General features: G+C 35.7%; 3 protein-coding genes across 5 annotated transcripts in view; 2 read left to right on the top strand and 1 right to left on the bottom strand.

Moving 5' to 3' along the window:
* Positions 1-4,113: 4,113 nt before the first annotated feature.
* LOC117315874 (putative mediator of RNA polymerase II transcription subunit 26) lies at positions 4,114-5,418 on the top strand. Its single transcript, XM_033870280.1, has one exon. It carries the CDS (start codon positions 4,114-4,116, stop codon positions 5,416-5,418), a length of 1,305 nt encoding a protein of 434 aa, XP_033726171.1.
* Positions 5,419-5,710: 292 nt separating this feature from the next.
* Positions 5,711-6,895, top strand: LOC117315875 (putative mediator of RNA polymerase II transcription subunit 26). Its single transcript, XM_033870282.1, has one exon. The coding sequence runs from the start codon at positions 5,711-5,713 to the stop codon at positions 6,893-6,895; it is 1,185 nt and encodes a 394-aa protein (XP_033726173.1).
* Positions 6,896-8,877: 1,982 nt separating this feature from the next.
* The window catches only part of LOC117315086, a 42,665-nt gene continuing 29,949 nt past the window's right edge, over positions 8,878-21,593 (bottom strand). For 2 of the 3 annotated variants that reach the window (XM_033869233.1, XM_033869231.1), the window contains 11 exons: positions 20,954-21,116; positions 20,342-20,539; positions 19,388-19,475; positions 18,528-18,682; positions 17,523-17,638; positions 16,350-16,517; positions 15,118-15,268; positions 13,715-13,768; positions 13,148-13,306; positions 12,027-12,152; positions 8,878-11,392 (listed from right to left, as the gene is read on the bottom strand). In XM_033869233.1, the coding sequence (XP_033725124.1) occupies positions 11,064-11,392; positions 12,027-12,152; positions 13,148-13,306; positions 13,715-13,768; positions 15,118-15,268; positions 16,350-16,517; positions 17,523-17,638; positions 18,528-18,682; positions 19,388-19,475; positions 20,342-20,539; positions 20,954-21,116 (1,707 nt within the window). In that variant the 3' untranslated portion in view covers positions 8,878-11,063. The remainder of the gene's footprint in view (positions 11,393-12,026; positions 12,153-13,147; positions 13,307-13,714; positions 13,769-15,117; positions 15,269-16,349; positions 16,518-17,522; positions 17,639-18,527; positions 18,683-19,387; positions 19,476-20,341; positions 20,540-20,953; positions 21,117-21,593) is intronic. The other variant, XM_033869232.1, reaches the window with a different exon arrangement.

Raw genomic sequence — 21,593 nt, forward strand, 5'->3', positions numbered from 1 at the left:
CCTTGACTCGGATGTCCAGTCGTCTGTCAGACTGGTGTAGCGTAACCTTGACTCGGATGTCCAGTCGTCTGTCAGACTGGTGTAGCGTAACCTTGACTCGGATGTCTGTCAGACTGGTGTAGCGTAACCTTGACTCGGATGTCTAGTCTGTCAGACTGGTGTAGCGTAACCTTGACTCGGATGTCCAGTCGTCTGTCAGACTGGTGTAGAGTAACCTTGACTCGGATGTCCAGTCGTCTGTCAGACTGGTGTAGCGTAACCTTGACTCGGATGTCCAGTCGTCTGTCAGACTGGTGTAGCGTAACCTTGACTCGGATGTCCAGTCGTCTGTCAGACTGGTGTAGCGTAACCTTGACTCGGATGTCTAGTCTGTCAGACTGGTGTAGCGTAACCTTGACTCGGATGTCCAGTCGTCTGTCAGACTGGTGTAGCGTAACCTTGACTCGGATGTCTGTCAGACTGGTGTAGGGTAACCTTGACTCGGATGTCCAGTCGTCTGTCAGACTGGTGTAGCGTAACCTTGACTCGGATGTCTAGTCTGTCAGACTGGTGTAGCGTAACCTTGACTCGGATGTCTGTCGGATCGGATGGTGTAGCGTAGCCTTGTCTCGGATGTCTAGTCTGTCAGACTGGTGTAGCGTAACCTTGACTCGGATGTCCAGTCGTCTGTCAGACTGGTGTAGCGTAACCTTGACTCGGATGTCCCATCGTCTGTCAGACTGGTGTAGCGTAACCTTGACTCGGATGTCTAGTCTGTCAGACTGGTGTAGCGTAACCTTGACTCGGATGTCCCATCGTCTGTCAGACTGGTGTAGCGTAACCTTGACTCGGATGTCCAGTCGTCTGTCAGACTGGTGTAGCGTAACCTTGACTCGGATGTCCAGTCGTCTGTCAGACTGGTGTAGCGTAACCTTGACTCGGATGTCTAGTCTGTCAGACTGGTGTAGCGTAACCTTGACTCGGATGTCCCATCGTCTGTCGGACTGGTGTAGCGTAACCTTGACTCGGATGTCCAGTCGTCTGTCAGACTGGTGTAGCGTAACCTTGACTCGGATGTCTAGTCTGTCAGACTGGTGTAGCGTAACCTTGACTCGGATGTCCAGTCGTCTGTCAGACTGGTGTAGCGTAACCTTGACTCGGATGTCTGTCAGACTGGTGTAGCGTAACCTTGACTCGGATGTCTAGTCTGTCAGACTGGTGTAGCGTAACCTTGACTCGGATGTCCAGTCTTCGACGGTTTTGGGGTAACCTTACCGATGTCCCCTCGTTGTGGCGGGGGTACGTAACCCTTTATCGGATTCTTTTGGGCAGACTGGGTAGGTAAAACCCTTTACTCGGATGTCCCGTCGTTGTCAGCTGGTGTCTAACCTTGATCGGGGTTTTCTTTTAACTGGTGTAGCGTAAACCTTGACTCGATTCTATCGTCAGACTGGTGTGCGTAACTGGTGTAGCGAAAACCTTGATCGGAGTCCGTCCGTCTGTCAGACGGGTTAGCGAACCTTTACTCGAATTGTCCCAGGTTTCTGTCAACTGGGTAGCGTAACCTTGACTCGTGAGGGTCCCCTCGTTCTGTCAGACTGGTGTAGCGAAACCTTGACTCGATTCCAGCTTCGTCCTGTTCAGACTGGTGCGAAACCTTGACTCGGATGTCCCATCGTCTGTCAGAACGGGTTAGGTAACCTTGACAATTGTGCCATCGTCTGTCCAAACTGGTTTTTTAGCGTAACCTTGACTCGGATGTCCCATCGTCTGTCAGACTGGTGTAGCGTAACCTTGACTCGGATGTCCCGTCGTCTGTCAGACTGGTGTAGCGTAACCTTGACTCGGATGTCCAGTCGTCTGTCAGACTGGTGTAGCGTAACCTTGACTCGGATGTCCCATCGTCTGTCAGACTGGTGTAGCGTAACCTTGACTCGGATGTCCCATCGTCTGTCAGACTGGTGTAGCGTAACCTTGACTCGGATGTGCCATCGTCTGTCAGACTGGTGTAGCGTAACCTTGACTCAGATGTGCCATCGTCTGTCAGACTGGTGTAGCGTAACCTTGACTCCGATGTCTAGTCTGTCAGACTGGTGTAGCGTAACCTTGACTCGGATGTCTAGTCTGTCAGACTGGTGTAGCGTAACCTTGACTCGGATGTCCAGTCGTCTGTCAGACTGGTGTAGCGTAACCTTGACTCGGATGTCCAGTCGTCTGTCAGACTGGTGTAGGGTAACCTTGACTCGGATGTCCAGTCGTCTGTCAGACTGGTGTAGCGTAACCTTGACTCGGATGTCCAGTCGTCTGTCAGACTGGTGTAGCGTAACCTTGACTCGGATGTCCCGTCGTCTGTCAGACTGGTGTAGCGTAACCTTGACTCGGATGTCCCGTCGTCTGTCGAGACTGTTGTACTGTGACCTTTACCTTCAGAGGTTACACGAGGATGCATTTGGTAACCTTGACCTTCATGGGTTACACGAGCATGCATTTCTTATAAACATTATAGTCTTGAGACAGAAAGTTTGAAAATCCGTAAAACATGCTTTAAAAGGTTTAAACCCATATGACGTTCAAGGCGGACATCAAAATCTTATCCATGTACTGCTCCGCAATGGAAAATTTGAATTAGACTTGCTGATGAGTCGACTGCATGATCCAAAGACGGGCCAATCTGACCCGACAAGATACAAAATTCAAGATGGCGGCAATCGTCTGACTTTTGAATGTCAAACTGGGATCGTTAATAGCGATCAGTTTGGTCAATTGTCTCCGACAGAAAAAAAGCCCCTATTTGATGTTCAAGACGGTCACAATAGAAAGGCCATTATTTGTTATCTTTACACATTCTTATTGGTATTTGCGAAATCAAAGGGTTTTGACGTAAATATACATGATTGTTGGACAAAATTGACTTACAGACAGAAAAAGATGGATTCTCTGTTGATACTCATACCTGTTCACGTACGTCTTTCCCTGTTTTTCATAAGAATTATTTCATCCGAGATGGTAGCAATCTCCTCGATGACGTATAAGCGCACGCACTCGCTGCACGTGCCAAAACACACATTCATGAATCCTCTGAATAAATATATAACGGAACGAAATTGATTGGTCGCTACTCTGTTGTGGTATTACTTGAACCTTTGATCACAAAACTGATACCCAATTTCTAGGTTGTCTACTTATGTCAGCATCCAGGATTATACAAAATCTCGAAATTCTTGTAAAAATTAAAGATGTTTTTCCCGCATCGTGACTGCAAGAAATGAATTTAAAACGGAGCTCTTAGATTAAGGAGATTATTTATCAAAGATGACATCCACTGCTGAGGATAACATTAATAATGGTTCTAGTTGGTCCACGTTGGAAATCTTATCCGTATGACATCCAAGATGGTCGCCACGGAAGTCATCTTGAAAACTTTATCAAAGACGTTCCCTATGAGACCTGTTCCCTTTTGTTTTGACTGAAATAAACTTTTGTGTGTGTGTGCGTCTTTTTTAAAGATAAATTGACAAATGAGTTAAGACCAGACAAGCATTAAAGTTATTTTTACAGGTGTTGATAGAAACATCAATTAAATTCGTATTGGTGATTAAAATGAAATATAGCAACACAACGACTTGGCGATTGAACAAAAGCACATGTGAAATATCATTTAAAATATATTTCATAATAATTGAAATCTAGTCAGCTGTTTCGTCCCTGCTGGTCTGGTCGATATGACAGTTATCCATTGTCTGGCTTGCGTTTCATCATATTTTATATTTTGTACAGGGTTGTCAGAAATTATACACAGTATGCATCTTATATAAATATTGTGTATATAATTTTATGCTAATTTCGTGGCGTATCAAACGAGAACTAATAGTATTAAAGAGATCCCATAGAACATGGTATTTAAGATGTAAGATATCTTGCATGTTATATGTTGTACGTTTTACATATCGAAATAAGATATATTCGTGTATACTTATAAGATATTAAAAACCAAAAAAATAAAAAAAAAAATAAAAAAGTGACATTTGATCAAGTAAGGACAAAAATTGCTCCTTGAGTTGGAAGTCGAAGTCGAGAACTGTCGATATGGGTTTAAATAGTGAATTCAATATGACACTAAATAGTGAATTCAATATGACTCTAAATAGTGGATTCAATATGGGTCTAAATAGTGGATTCAATATGATTCTAAATAGTGGATTCAATATGATTCTAAATAGTGGATTCAATATGATTCTAAATAGTGAATTCAATATGATTCTAAATAGTGGATTCAATATGACTCTAAATAGTGAATTCAATATGACACTAAATAGTGAATTCAATATGGGTCTAAATAGTGGATTCAATATGACACTAAATAGTGAATCCAATATGGGTCTAAATAGTGAATTCAATATGACTCTAAATAGTGAATTCAATATGACTCTAAATAGTGAATTCAATATGACTCTAAATAGTGGATTCAATATGGGTCTAAATAGTGGATTCAATATGACACTAAATAGTGAATTCAATATGACTCTAAATAGTGAATTCAACATGACACTAAATAGTGGATTCAATATGACTCTAAATAGTGAATTCAACATGACACTAAATAGTGGATTCAATATGGGTCTAAATAGTGGATTCAATATGACTCTAAATAGTGAATTCAATATGACTCTAAATAGTGAATTCAATATGGGTCTAAATAGTGAATTCAATATGACTCTAAATAGTGAATTCAATATGACTCTAAATAGTGAATTCAATATGGGTCTAAGTAGTGAATTCAATATGGGTCTAAATAGTGAATCCAATATGACACTAAATAGTGAATTCAATATGACTCTAAATAGTGAATTCAATATGACTCTAAATAGTGAATCCAATATGGGTCTAAATAGTGAATTCAATATGGGTCTAAATAGTGGATTCGATATGACTTTAAATAGTGAATTCAATATGGGTCTAAATAGTGAATTAAATATGGGTCTAAATAGTGGATTCAATATGACTCTAAATAGTGAATTCAATATGGGTCTAAATAGTGGATTCAATATGGGTCTAAATAGTGGATTCAATATGACACTAAATAGTGGATTCAATATGACTCTAAATAGTGAATTCAATATGACTCTAAATAGTGAATTCAATATGGGTCTAAATAGTGGATTCAATATGGGTCTAAATAGTGGATTCAATATGACACTAAATAGTGAATTCAATATGGGTCTAAATAGTGAATCCAATATGGGTCTAAATAGTGAATCCAATATGGGTCTAAATAGTGAATTCAATATGGGTCTAAATAGTGGATTCAATATGGGTCTAAATAGTGAATTCAATATGGGTCTAAATAGTGAATTCAATATGACTCTAAATAGTGGATTCAATATGACACTAAATAGTGAATTCAATATGGGTCTAAATAGTGGATCGATATGGGTCTAAATAGTGGATTCAATATGACTAAATAGTGAATTCAATAGGACTAAATAGTGGATTCAATATGGGTCTAAATAGTGAATCCAATATGGGTCTAAATAGTGGATTCGATATGGGTCTAAATAGTGGATTCAATATGACTCTAAATAGTGAATCCAATATGGGTCTAAATAGTGAATCCAATATGGGTCTAAATAGTGGATTCAATATGACTAAATAGTGAATTCAATAGGACTAAATAGTGGATTCAATATGGGTCTAAATAGTGGATTCAATATGACTAAATAGTGGATTAAATATGGGTCTAAATAGTGAATTCAATATGGGTCTAAATAGTGGATTCAATATGGGTCTAAATAGTGAATTCAATATGACTCTAAATAGTGAATCCAATATGGGTCTAAATAGTGGATTCAATATGGGTCTAAATAGTGAATCCAATATGACACTAAATAGTGGATTCAATATGGGTCTAAATAGTGAATCCAATATGGGTCTAAATAGTGGATTCAATATGACACTAAATAGTGGATTCAATATGGCTCTAAATAGTGGATTCAATATGGGTCTAAATAGTGGATTCAATATGGGTCTAAGTAGTGAATCCAATATGACACTAAATAGTGGATTCAATATGGGTCTAAATAGTGAATTCAATATGGGTCTAAATAGTGAATCCAATATGGGTCTAAATAGTGGATTCAATATGGGTCTAAATAGTGAATTCAATATGACTCTAAATAGTGAATTCAATATGACTCTAAATAGTGAATTCAATATGGGTCTAAATAGTGGATTCAATATGACTCTAAATAGTGAATTCAATATGGGTCTAAATAGTGGATTCAATATGACACTAAATAGTGAATTCAATATGACTCTAAATAGTGGATTCAATATGGGTCTAAATAGTGGATTCAATATGATTCTAAATAGTGGATTCAATATGATTCTAAATAGTGGATTCAATATGATTCTAAATAGTGAATTCAATATGATTCTAAATAGTGGATTCAATATGACTCTAAATAGTGAATTCAATATGACACTAAATAGTGAATTCAATATGGGTCTAAATAGTGGATTCAATATGACACTAAATAGTGAATCCAATATGGGTCTAAATAGTGAATTCAATATGACTCTAAATAGTGAATTCAATATGACTCTAAATAGTGAATTCAATATGACTCTAAATAGTGGATTCAATATGGGTCTAAATAGTGAATCCAATATGACACTAAATAGTGAATTCAATATAACTCTAAATAGTGAATTCAACATGACACTAAATAGTGAATTCAATATGACTCTAAATAGTGAATTCAATATGACTCTAAATAGTGAATTCAATATGACTCTAAATAGTGAATTCAACATGACACTAAATAGTGAATTCAATATGACTCTAAATAGTGAATTCAACATGACACTAAATAGTGAATTCAATATGACTCTAAATAGTGGATTCAATATGAGTTAAAGTCTGCAATTTAATAGATTAACTTGATAATGATTTTTACAGAAAAAATGAAAACCGGTGCTACATGTACGTATAATTCTCAAATATTAAACTTGGCGTACAGGATTAAAGGGAGGTAACTCCAACAACATATCGGTTATAAGACATCAATTATGATAGTGACGTCACCTCAAAGCGGTCCACGCGTCAACCAGAGCCGTTCTGTCGTTCTTTGGCGCCACCGTTAAACTGTCACATCACATTGTGTTCCGCTGAGTTCACGGGAACACAAAGGAAAATAAATAATGTTTTTATCTTGTCGTTTTTTTTTTTTTTTTTTTACCTCACCTCCTCCCTAGGAGGAAACGGGAGACCCCAGGGTAATAATTTACACATTTTTTTGTAAAGCACCTCAATATCCTTCCATTTATGGCTCTTCCTCTCGAGACATATATGGTAGAATCGAATTATCTTTATGGATGGAAGGAACTTAGGGTACTTTACCAAAATTGTAAATTGCATGGCCCTTAGGTTTCATGTTTCCCTCTGGGGTTGAACTTTACAATAGCTGATACAGAGAAAAAATAAATTAAATATAATTTGTTTCATTATTGGGAGGGACTAAACTTAAGTATTATTTATATTGGAACTGTTTAGAAATGCGTTGTAGGGAGAAGATAGCTACATGTTCAGACTCAGGTGACCGTTTAGGCCCATGGGCCTCTTGTTTTTCTTCTTAAAAGACACAACTTCTCAATCAACGTATTTTTAAAGTTTTTTAAGAGACGTTTCAGAGCGAAGTCATGAAACAAAAGTTTAGTGAAGTAGCATGATGGCAGAAGAAGCTTCCTGGGATCTTTGTCCTTCCGTTAATATAGTTCACTGAAATTATCATTAAAAAAAACAGGAAATACAGGATCACAGATTATTTATTTTATCACAAAGGTTCAAACATTCTGGAGTTTAAGGGTATTCCTTCGTTCGGACATCAGAAACATGCACACTTTCTATGGATGAAAATTGTGTCCGAACGATGATTATAATTATGAGTGTTTGTGCCTTCAAATAATGAAACTAACGCTGAAATGGACAGGGAAAAGGCGTATCGTGTACAAATACCATGTCTTTACGGTAATTAGTGATAATTCGGGTCGAATTAAGAATTTTTCATGACTTGATACTCGGAGAACTTTGATTTTTCTTAAGAGTAAAACTGTCTTATTAATATAAAGATTATAACTTTTACTAATTGAAAAAAAAAAATATTATCCAGTAAGTTTAATATTGACGACCTAAACTTAAATCCAAACGAAGGAATGCCCCGCCCCTTTAAACAGATGATGAATTACACAGACAAGTCGAGTGGTTATAAATTGTACTCGCCTATCAACAACGTCATAGCCATTTTTAATGTTTTTACTCTTCTTGATCAAATAGTCTACAGCTTTTTAGGAGGGCGCTTAATAAATGTATTGTCCTGCTTTCTCCCATTCAACGACAAATGCTTGTATTGATTGTCATTGTCGGCGATTAATTTTCACACTTCGGGTCGAAGTTAAATTTTCAAAATTTATATATTCTTAAGAACTTTGGGTTATCTTAAATCTTTGAGTGTTGGATTACGGTAAAGTTTATAACTTTTACTAGTTGAGAAAAATACAAGAGATCCGGTTTACTCTTCTTTGTAAAGGATATAATCATTTCAAAAATAGAATGCCGCTTTAAGAATCACGTGCATTTTGTTTAAAATACGAGAATTTTACGTAAGTTATTGAATGGAATAAACAATTCAGAAACGAGTTACTGACCTCCGCGGTACTAAGGTATAAAAAGTAAGCTCTTGATAAAATTCAATTTCAACTTCAATACGGCTTTTGAAAACCTTATTTAGAGGATATGAAACAAATAAAGAGAAATATATAACCTCAATTTAAATTTTAATAAGCTTTTGAAACACTTCTTTAAACGATACTAAAACAAATCAATAAACAACCTCAATTTTGTTTACAGTTGTTGAAACATTTATTCTTAGAGGATAATAAAATAAATACATAAATAACCTCAATCTAATTTTAATGAAACTTTTGAAACACGTATTTACGATATACACTGGAGACGATACCACGAGAATTGTTGGAGATTTCTACGGGAACAAACCGTGTCCATCCTTTTGCCAACTTGATTTTGTTTCCAGACGAGACTGATTATACTGAAAAGCTTATCCGAACAGGTAACAGAGTCCTTTAACCCTCCACCCCCACCCCACCCCCCTAATTTCACCTATAGGTATAGCAAATTTATATCAAATCTTTATTGACCATGTCTATAGGATTAACACAGTAAAACTTGAATTTAAGGATGTCCTCAACATTAGCGTCTTACCTCGATCTGAAGGACAACTTAATCAGCGGATAAGCGTGATGATTTCAATATCCCAATTGTTAATTTTCCATTTCCAGATAGTAACATCCCTACTTCCCCCACGTACGGTGTTTTTACATGTCCTGCTTGATTCTTGACATTTTATCAAACAAATTTTGTTTAAAATACAATGTTATGTATTTATGAAATACTTCATAAATATTACTACATAAATATCTACATTATTGAATACTGATGTGGTTCGTGAATATTAAATATTTATTGATAATCTAATCAAAATATATTTACATTTTTTTTTTACATTTTTATAAGTCTTTCAATATACATGTAAAATATATATAGTCTATTGATTTATGATTTCTTGAATACAAAATGATAAATTACGTTATCGAACATAAATATTACGCATTCAACATATAACATTACGTATTGAACATTTATACGTATTCAACATTTGTATTGCGTATTCAACACAGATACTAAGTATTCAACATACATATTACGTATTCAACATATATATATATACTACGTATTCAACATAGACATTAAGTATTCAACATACATATTACGTATTCAACATAAATATATTACGTATTCAACATAGATATTACTTATTCCACATATACGTATATATTACGTATTCAACATGAATATTACTTATTCAACATATGCAGAATTCAATATAAATATACATTCTTTTGAATATCATAACTTTTGACACGCCATGATGAGCAAATATTTGAAGATTTAATCGAATACATTATTAATTTAAATTATTAAGTACGCATTTAAAGTTATTGAAAATAACAAAAGAAAATGATTACTTCATTTAAAAATAAAAACAAAAACAAAAAACATGGAATTGCTGAATGTCGGAACATTTAATTAGCGTACTGAGCATATATACTTATGTTAGTAATAAGACATATATTTCCAGTCCATCAAGCAAGTATGTACAGTTATTGAAAATAACCATTTAAAATTGAATTTAAAACATTAAATGTTAAATATATACGTACATGTAAAAGTATTTTAATGTTTGGCACGCCATTGAATAACTCCCTCACGCGCATAATAATCTCAAGCATCCTTTACGGTGTGTGTCTACTTTAGCGCCCATAGCAACAAAACTTTTGCGTAGTCACTAACTAACATTACAAATATCAATCTCATTTACTCCCAAACAAACAACCTGAGTATCACATACTGTAAAATCATAATTGTTTGTGGCATTTTTATTTTCGTTGAGTTACTGGGTACTCGTAATCCAGGCGCTCATTTATATATCCATGAATTTATCAACTGTAGAATTCTATGACGAATTTGAGCTCTGCGATAAGTTTTTGTTTTAATTTTTTTTTCATTTATTCATTTATTTATTTATTTTTTTTTTTTTTTTGCACAAATTCAAATGTTCACCCCGAAGAAAATTAGCCCAGGGTCAGTTTCTGTCCAGGAATAAAAGTTCTATATACTGCATTTCACAAAAACGTATTAAATTTAATAATCTAATCTTTTAGAAATAATAACGATGTCCTAAGAATGATCATTTATAAGACCTAAAGTTATAATCCTTCCAGAGTAATCTGTCCTGTTGACATTCGATTGACAGACGAGTCCATATTCATGACGGCAAAACAGGTATATTGCATATGTTTATATATGCTTCAGATTAAAATGATGGCCCTAGACTGTTTTACATTGACGAATCCGTCGTGAGGGCTCACTGTCTCCGTGGGCGAGTACAGGTTACATAATAGTTTATCAGAGACCATTAAACGAGTTCTATTTATCTATATCCCACTGTTTAAAGGTATGAAGTCTGATTGTGATCCTTCAGTAAATGCTCTTTCTCGTCCATTATAGACACATTTTTCTTTTGATTTCGTTTCCTTGAGACCAAGCGAGCTTTTATTTTCTTATCGCCTTCCTTCGCCTGGTTCAGTGCTTGCCTGTCTTCATCACTCAAACTCCAGCCGAAACCATGGTCCGCAAACTTCCAGGAGCTGTTATACTGCTTGCCAAATCTGTATGGAGCTCGCGCACAAAAATGTCCAAATGTCGTCAGACGATGAACAAGCATACACAAGAACTGTAGAACGAGGAGAAACCCAAATATCGCCAAGAAAACCAATCCTGAAAAGAAACCCAGTAAATATGTCATTCAATGAAATGAATCAACAATTTTTAATACATTAGGAGAAATCAGTATTATATGAATCATTGTATGGAATGACATGATTTGCCCTGTGACACGTGTAGAGGTGTATTTTTGTCAGGCCGTGTGGTGTGATAATACGTGCGGTAATATATATTTTGTCACATGATGTGATAGCACGTGTGGATGTATATTTTGTGCACATGATGTGATAGCACGTGTGGATGTATATTTTGTGTCACATGATGTGATAGCATGTGCGGATGTATATTTTGTGTCACGTGATGTGATAGCACGTGCGGTTGTATATTTTGTGTCAAGTAGTGTGATAGCACGCGCGGTTGTATATTTGGTGTCGTGTGATGTGACATCACGTGCGGATGTATATTTTGTGTTACGTCGTGTGAAATCACATGCGGAAGTATATATTATGTTACGGGGTATGATATGATATGCGGATGCATGTTTTGTGTCACGTGGTGTGAAATCACGCACGTGCGAATGTCTATTGTGTGTTACGTGTGGTACGATATCACGTGCGGTGATTCGAAGGTATATATAATGCATTATCTCAGAAACATTATTGATCCGAGGAACAACTTGATGACTTACCGACTGGATCTGTGCCACTGACTTTAAGTTCCATTTTAGAAGCCAAAGTAGCAAGGAGGATCAGCCATAAGGTGTTAGCGACCGCGAGTATCCCAAGAAAGTTGTTTCTCAATTCTTCAAGTTTCTCTGAAACAGAGTCAGTCAACATTTTATAAATCTGTGTAAAGTGAGGACGGACAAATTACACAACAAAATGTTGTTCCGGTACAAACCAAGCAAGAAGAAAACTACACTTGAATATTTTTTTCTTGATCTTCTTGACATTCTGTTTCAGGAAAGCATGAGACAGCATTTAATTCAAAATACATGCATGTTCGTCTGGTCACATGATTCCTTTACAAAAGGGTCAATTCTTTTTATTTGTTAATAATCTATACAAAAAATATTATCAAAATCTGTTCTGCCGTTCTTGAAAAATACTTTTTTTAATGAACAGAAAATTGATGATAGTTCCATGACGTTGCCACGCAACACTACTGGATTACAGTACTTTTCCAATGGGCCTGGTCAGGCAGAATGAATTTTGAAAAATCAAAACAGTTAAGGAAACGAAACTGGTTCGATTCGTGGTCTTAATTTATGAATAGTAAATTTATGATTATATTTGGCGCTCTGAAATTTCGCGTCCTCCTTAAGACATGAATGGACCTGAAAGGACCCGAATCTGGACCTGAATGGTTTTAAAGGTGTTTATTGATTATTAATGTGTCATTTCTCAGTGTTTTATACAACAATGGGTGTTATTACATGTCGAAACACCAGTTTCATTTGAAAAAAAAAATCGAATGATGTTTTTAAAGCTCGATAAATGAGTCGCTAATCGAACTGACAAACACGTTGGACCTGAATGGAATCGAGTGGACTGAGCGGGATTTTAGCTGTATTATAGTTAAGTTTGTATAATATTTTTGTGCATAATGCAAGAAGAGATGCTATTTTAATAGTAAAATACCATTTCAGCGCATGATTACAGCTGTTCGCTCAGTGGTAATAAAGGATCTCAAAACTTAGCGGTATGCTTTCGGTGCGAAAAACGCTTAAATTAGATTACAGTTTAAATATGATATACAGCTATTGTAATTCAGTGGTTTTTTCAAATTCAAATTTTTATTGAATCCTACCTTTTAGGTCTTCATTGTGGCCGAAGGCCATGGATCCTGGTTTGAGACAAGCGTCTGTGAGATCTTTCCAGAAGATGTGTTCATCTGGGTTAATCCGTTCAATCTCGTAACACTCTGTTTTGCCCAGGTCTTTCTTTACATCGATTCGCTTGAGTTCCTCTGAAGCAGTAAAAAATCATGATATCGATTAAAATAAACAGGACCAATACATATTTAATAACTATTAGATTATTTGCATTTTCTGAAAATAAAAAAAATATCGTTAGCAACAAAATAGAAATCAACAATAGCCTAAAAGACAATAAGACTGAAGGAGTATAATTGTTTTTGTTAATTGAAAAGTTTTTTTCATTTTCTCAAATCTTTGATTTGATTTGAACACCCTTTTATTATGATATCATTTTGTTTTTTCTTAGATATATAGTTTAAAAAGTATTGATATTCACACATAACCACCAATAGGAAACAGCCCTAATGGTGATATCTTGATACAATTAAAACATAGTTGTGAGATAGACTTGATAAAAATTAATATTAATAAACATGGCATTGTAAGGTCGTTATTACCTTCAGTAGGGTTCCTCAGATGTTTAATAGCATTCAACAGTCTGGCCACGTGACCTGAATTATAGAAACCAACAGTAATCTCTGCCATTCATGTGACACATCAGTCTAACAGCACTAGACCATTCCCTACTGTACATATACATTAAATTTCGTTTACCTTGGCACCCAAACATCAGAAAATTATAATCAACCTCGATATTCCTGGGCCTACATTACTTTCGCTAATATGTTCAGACAGAATCGAAAGTACACAGCTAGCTATCTGATTGGCGCCAGGAAATATCCCTGGACCAATCACTAAGCAGATACATATCTTTTGAAGATCACATGATAGCGACAACCATTTTTAAAGCCAACCATATCACTTTGAGATGCATTTGATGTGCATCTATATCAAATTTAATTGTATATATTATATTATAAATATGTTTTTCTCTATACATCATGTCAATATGTGAAAAGAGAATAAAATAAATTTGAATTTGAAGGACCAAACTGGTCTTTTTGTTTTATCCATAAAATAGTGTTACTAAGGCTTCCACTTTGCCATAGCATATTCCAGGAGGGAAGTAAGCAAAAATTAAACATAACCCTTTGAGTATCGAGGAAGGATTCTGAACAAGTGTTATGTGGAAAAAATATGTAAATACCCATTCCGGCCAAGAAAGAACAATAACTCGAAATAAAACACCATGACACAGGACACATAGGACACACAGGACAATTTGTTAGTAAGTTCATCATTGCTGAATTTTATAGAAACCCTCTATGGCGTTTATTCTGTTTAGTTTTCAAATTGTATTACTTCCAATGTCCCTTCGGTTTGCAGTAAGGCAAAAACTCCATTCGACAAGTATGTGAGCTAGCATTATATTGCAAATTTTATGAATATTTATCTCAAAGCTTATACACGGGAGTGCTTAGAAGTAAAAGGTCGTATCTCAAATTTATCATTTTTTTTAAATTTTAATAAATTACAATTTCGACTAAGCTTTTCTTATAGAATATGTACTTTATATCAATGGAACTTGTCTAATTCTTTTAAATCTCAAAGTATCTTAACAGAATTAGACCACTTTAATTGATATGATATACAAATTGATAAGAAAATCTCACTCTTAGTTTTAATTTATTAAAGTCTAGAAATAGATAAATTTGAGATACGACCCTTTCCTTCTAAGCACTCCAACGTCATTATCCCTCTGAACAATCGACAGTTTTCGATTTTGTTTCGAAATGCTCCCATTTTAACGTATTATCACTGATTAGCATAGTAATAAAAACACAGGAAACAACATAAAACATTCACATGCATTAGCAAACTAACCAGTTAGCATGAAATATAATAGATATAATGACATTACCGTTTTATGGTAGACTATTTGCAGTTTTACATCACATACCAGCTTTGATGATTTTAAGCTCCGATTCAATTTCTTTCCGTGAGAAAGACTTGAGAATTTCCAGATCCTTTGGTGCCGTGATTTTGTTTGATTTGAATGCACCATAGTACTGCTCCAGTCCGATTTCCTGTAACCACTCCAACACGTTTTCCTGTACAAGAAGATAACTCATTTACTTTACCAATGTCCAGAAACAACATTAACAAATCACCAGTAACATGCAGCGTTTTTGTCAAGTTTCTTTTATCCTCTTTTTTGAGCCATTTTTAAATTCTTGTTCAAGTAGAGAAATATTTTACCAATGTCCAGAAATAACATTATCAAATCACCAGTAACATGCAGGGTTTTTGTCAAGTTTCTTTTATCCTCTTTATTTGAGCCGCTTTTAATTTCTGTACAAGAAGATAACTCTTTTACCAATGTCCAAAAATAGCATAATCAAATCACCAGTAACATAGTTTTATACAAGTTTCTTTTATCCTCTTTATTGGAAAAGAAATAACTGAAAGCTATATACTGTAATGCTATTCATTTTTGCGAGGATTAATTTTGAGATTTTACCCTTATAAACTGGTGTTTACATATACATATTTAGTACTTTGATACATAATTTTGTATAGTTATCATGTTCACAGCGAGTAGATTTCGATTAATCTGACATGCTAACATTGCGAATATAAACTGCTCGCGAATATTTGTCTATTTACACAACACAAACTAACTATTCATTGTTTTGCACTTCAACGTCTTGAAAATCCGAATATTTTCCAATTTCAATAAAACTTTATAAAACTACAAAAATGTACATACGCTTGTCTTGTTTGACTTTTGCAAGTTACCGTCTAGGAACTTAACTATTCCAAATTTCGTTAAATCTTTAGCTAACATATGTAACACCGTAAATAGAGAAGAAGTTTCAACGGAACTTAAGAAAAATATTGATGATGTTACACTTTTCGGGTTTTAAAAGAACAAATTCAAATTTATACCTATACAGTGTGCCAAAAAAGAAATAATTAGTTACATTTGTACATGTTAATTAGAGAAAATTATGTGTTAAAATATTGCTTCTCGCTCCAACAAGATATAGTTACTTTTCTCGTGCACATTGAAGAATAATTAGTAGGTTATTTTTAAACAGAGACACATAAAATCCAGATTTTTAGGACAGATCTTGATCGCAGAGTGACAGTTACACAAATATCAATAAACATCGATGTAAACTTGCATACCGGAACTTTGACCTCAATGCGGAATTCTGGGAGCACGCTGATCCGTTCCATCAGGTACGTCACGTGGGCTTTCCTCTTTATACCAATTGTCGTCAGATCTTTCTCCTTCATGGCGCTGATAAACAGCGTGCTGTCAAAACCATGCCTTTTGAACAGGGGGACATAATCCTGCAGTGATTACAATAGAAGATACGTCATTGGTATTTTAATTACACACAAGGAAAGTAATTAGCATCAGAAATGCTGAATATGGCTGACAATAAGAGCAGAATACAGCGTTATGTTCCTTTTCCTACATCAGTCGAAGAGATATTTGAAAGGGTTTATTTTTATAATTCTTTATCTAAATCTGTGTACAGATCGTCCGCTATATTAAATCAGTGTGCAGATCATCCACTATATTAAAATAGCCTATATCAACTTGTAACGTTTTTGTTTCCCCTTATGTAAGTTAATGGATGAATAAAAGAGAATATTCCATGAACACGAGCGAAGAGGAATACATGAACATTCGGTGAATACAGGGAAATTTAGAAAAAAAATATATATAAAGACGAGGTTGGGACCAAGTGGAATGTTGGGATATCGAGTAAGAAGAGTTCCAGGCGGCGGGGTTCTTAAGTATGATGTATGGCGCGGATGAATACTGTAAATGCTAAAATTCTAGCGAAAAAGCAAATTAAAACAGATTAACGGAACGATAAATTATCACACCGACAATGCATGTCATTAAAAAAACATTGTAGATAAACTCCATTAGCGCTGTAGTAACCACAATTCGTCCAGTGCGAAAATCGCTAAAATAATATTACCGCTAAAAAAGTGCGTTTACAGTATACTGATTGGCGGAAACATTTTTGCGATATTTGTTAGTGTCCTCGGACATTTGGTTAACACTACATCGGGTCTCACTTTGCCGCTCTGTCGCATGATGTGAAAACAATTCACTTAGCACGCGTTTCATCATTATTCATTTACTTAAAGGAGTTTGCCGGGTTTTTTTTCCACCGGAAAGAATGATCATATCAAAGAAATAATAAATAGTCAAGGACATTTTCCTTTAATTATGTGATACTTTCCTATAAAGGGATATCCTTAGTTAAGGATTCATAATAAAATCAGCGTCAGAAAGTTCTTTTTCATCAACTCAATAACGTTACAGCGCAAACTCACCCGGAAGTCCTTGTCCAGCCACTCCTCAACACGTTCTGGAGTAACTTCGTCCTCAAAATAGTTTTCGTCAGCCTCTTTTAACATCTCCACTGGCACACTGCTTTTTACATCAGCTACTTAACAGCAAATTATTTGATTACTTTGACTTTAAAGACATTTTACATTTGTAAATCCCATTTGCGACAGCTAGATAATCTCAACACTTTTCTGATGAAGAGTTACATTACAATACACAATGAGACGCTTTCTCGGGCCCTATTAGACACACAGGCAATTAAAGGTTCTCACCATTTGTAGCCAATGTGAATTACTTCCATTTCACTGTCATTTGCAGCCAAAGTGAATTTCTTACATTTCACTGTCATTTGCAGCCAATAGTTATTACCTACACACATTTCACGGTCATTTGCAGTCAATGTAAATTACTTACACACATTTCACTGTCATTTGTAGCCCATGTGAACTACACACAATTCACTGTCATTTGTAACTCATGTGGATTACTTACACACTTTTCAAGCCAAATACATTTGAGAAAGCCAATTAATCGTCTCAAGAATACCACTATCATTTAAGTTCAACATTCACTTTCCCCCTTTTTTCCTTTTACTACCTTACTAGAAATGTTTACTACCTTTTCTATAGCAGATTGTTTCCATCCCTACTTTACAGCAAATACGAACTATTCATTTTAATTTCCTCATTTCTCTCTAGCCAATCAGAAAGTTTCAATGTCTTTTGCATCTAACCAATCATCTGGTCTCTACTCTCTAGCCAATAAGAATGATTCAATCTGATTACCCCCACTTCTATATAGCCAATCAGAATGAATCATCGCCCTTTGTTCTATTCAGTCGATAAAATGTACATTATATGATTCGAATGTGAATCACTCCATTCGAACATAGAGATATTCACATCTCTTATCCTGGTTACTATTAGTTAAAATATTCTCAGCCATAGGTGAGGAATCTGCAGAAATCAACGGCGAAAAAATCTGCTTACCGTCAGCGTGACCATCCCTCTCGTCCGTAAATGATTTAGAGTCTCGAAAATTTTCCGTTAACTTCGGATGGGAGTCTGTCACGGACGAATGTCGGGCCCGGGCGGCTGCTACACCGGGCTCACTGGGTGGAGTCTGCTCTACTCTCTGGCAGCAGCTGAAACAAAATCGGTTTACATTTCTATTGGGATTTGACCATAAGTACAACCCTGATGCTATGACAGTACTGATAATGAAAAGTATTCAAGGTTCGTTCATTGCACAATTTGTTGAAGAATATTTGCTTGAAACTGTTATAGATCTTAAAAACGATGTCTGGAAACAGCACTTTCATAGGATCCATGAGGCTGTTCATAATATATTATAATTGGGTTTTCGATTGTTTAGGGGATGGGGGTGGGGGTATTTGTCCCCCAATCACACAGATACACAATACTTGTCTATTTCTTTTGATAATTAATCGTGCAGCTTAGAATGTATTGTAAGCGTGGTTATTTTCGCGGGCGGCTAATTTCGCGATTTCGATACGTAGTACGCGTGGGGGTAATTTTCGCGATCGACCCACCTTTGCTTGTAGTTCGAGTATACTCAAATTAATATCAAAACAATACACGCGGGGGAAATTTTTGCGGTCAAAAGGGGTCCGCATAATAAGCGTAAATTTCCCCCTCGCGTTAACTCCCATGTTTACAGTAGATCAGTTGGTGGTAGATTTTAAATTTGGAGCATCCTTTGACGTACACCGTACAAATGACTAACTTCATTAAAGCAAGATAAGTATAGCAGCAGGCCTAGGACACGATGAATGACCAGTATGTCTTTCTAAAAAAAAAAAAAAAAAAAATAACAATAAATTACTTACGTGAATATTTTCTGGATCGTTTCCCCTGCAATTTCATACCAAGGTCTCGTATCTTTGACAACTGATTTCGCTTTCTCCTCTCGAGTACCTATATACAAAATGTATTGTCAAAATGAACAGAAAAATAATCTGCTCTCAATGGTAAAACGTTCGTTTGACAGCCAGTGATTGTAATTAAAACATTACCGTATACGTTCACATTTTAGCGGTAATCTAATTTCAGCGATATATGGTCTGGAAGAATTTCGCTAAATTTTCATTTCGCTAATGGAAGATGATCTACAATGTGTTATATGGCCAACATTGTCAATGTGCTTAATTAGTTTTTACGCTAAAATTTTAGCACACAAAAAAGTACGTTTTCAGTATGTATATAACCTCCCAATTTAAACTCAAAATTTCGCGTCAATCTTGTATGTCTTTTTTGAATGGTTGGTAGGCCTATCTTATGTAGACAGGTCTTTGTGACCTTTTCTCACAACACTATGCTTCGAGAATAATTTGTACCCAGGAATCCATCCGTAATAAAGATTCATATCAAATTTCAATAAAAAAGAAATATCTTTAAAAAAGAGAAACGGCATAGTTTTAATGCTGGTGGTTATAATGTAAAAGACCTGGTGAAAAAAATCAACGAACTAATGCGTTTCAGCACGGATAACATTATATCAATTTGATTTTTGGTAACAATAAGACTGCAGTTGAATCAGGAATATAATTTTATTAATGTGTCATTTGAAAAGATACATCCACTTATTCAGGTTGCATTCAATCCTAACTGCATTTTGCATTTCCCGGTACATTGACCAATCGCATACTTCATTTGACCAGTAACGCCACCTGTCGCGTCATATCCGGGGCCAACAGAATATTATGCGGCTATGCCGAAAAAGTGTTCCGTCAAATTCAATGAAAATAAAATCTCACTATGATCTATTCTATGGTTTTACTTACCCCAGGACCTATCCGTGATGTTACACACGCTGTATATGTTGAGGATGAGGTATCCCGAAGGTAAGCACATCAGGTACCAGAAACCATGGATAAGACATGTAAACTCCCGAAGATGAAGCACACCAGCAGTAAAAAATATCCCTATCAGACTCCCCAGATATAACGTTGTCAGTGAGACAGGCAGGTCCACACTGACATCTGAGGGGTGTAAAGGTAAAATATAACATCAGTTTATAGTAGTCAAGGAAATGGGCCGGTCCATACTGACGTGTGAGGGGTGTGAAGGTACAATATAACATCAGTATATAGTAGTCAAGGAAATTGGCAGATATAATTGAGATATGAAAGAGAACCCTCCATTTCTTATCCGAATTTTTCGCATCATTTTCCGCATTTTTTCAGCATTTCTCTGCTTCTTGATTTTGCCGTAAAATTCAAAAACACGGTGAAAAATTCAAATAGGAGTATACATAGCATATTTGAGGCACAAGAACGTCTTTGTTTATTTGATGACGTCACAATTTATTTCTTACTCGAGCAGCCAATGACAAACGCCGACATATACTTGATAACTGGCCGAATATGTGATTAACGGTATTTTGATATAGCTACCTGACGGACTTTTGGTAACAACCTCGTCACCACTAGTGTCGTTAGCCGGGTTAATGATACTGGTTTCGTCGCCATAGTTAAGGTCCTGCACTACCTGCTGAGCAGTTCCAACAGCCACAGCCATCATCACGCATGCGTACAGAAAGGTCAGTAATTTCGCCACCTTGAAAATTGAATCGTAAAGAAAACAATTATCCACCAACATTTTTTACTTTCAGAAAAAAAATCGTTCCCATTTCAGCACTATAACAAATTTCTGCTTTCTTCCTGTAATCAGTTCAGATCTGATAACCTTTTAGAGTATTGGGGCGGGTGGTTTCATTTCACGACAATGCATTAACATTTGCAAGCATTTCCAATTGCGTTGGCCATTGGTGGGCCTTTTACCAAACATGGGCTTTTTGCATATTGATAAACAATGGTTTTATTCTTAGTATTTTTGTGTGTAGAATATAGCAATATTGCTCAAAGATTATTTGGTTATTTGGAAAGAAGTTGAAAAAGACTAATGATAATTTCTATTTAAATCTCTCCGTACTAGAACTTTTAGTGACGTCATATCGGGTCATCATTTGCAAATATATTGCGAGTTCTATTTATATAAATTTTAGGTACTTTATATAATGACGAATTGACAATA

This window comes from Pecten maximus, chromosome 17 (assembly GCF_902652985.1).
Source record: "Pecten maximus chromosome 17, xPecMax1.1, whole genome shotgun sequence".
Taxonomy (NCBI): domain Eukaryota; kingdom Metazoa; phylum Mollusca; class Bivalvia; order Pectinida; family Pectinidae; genus Pecten; species Pecten maximus.

Bases quoted from the DNA above. Each gene is read 5' to 3' on its own strand.
- LOC117315874 (XM_033870280.1), top strand. From the start codon at position 4,114: ATGACTCTAAATAGTGGATTCAATATGGGTCTAAATAGTGGATTCAAT.
- LOC117315875 (XM_033870282.1), top strand. From the start codon at position 5,711: ATGGGTCTAAATAGTGAATTCAATATGGGTCTAAATAGTGGATTCAAT.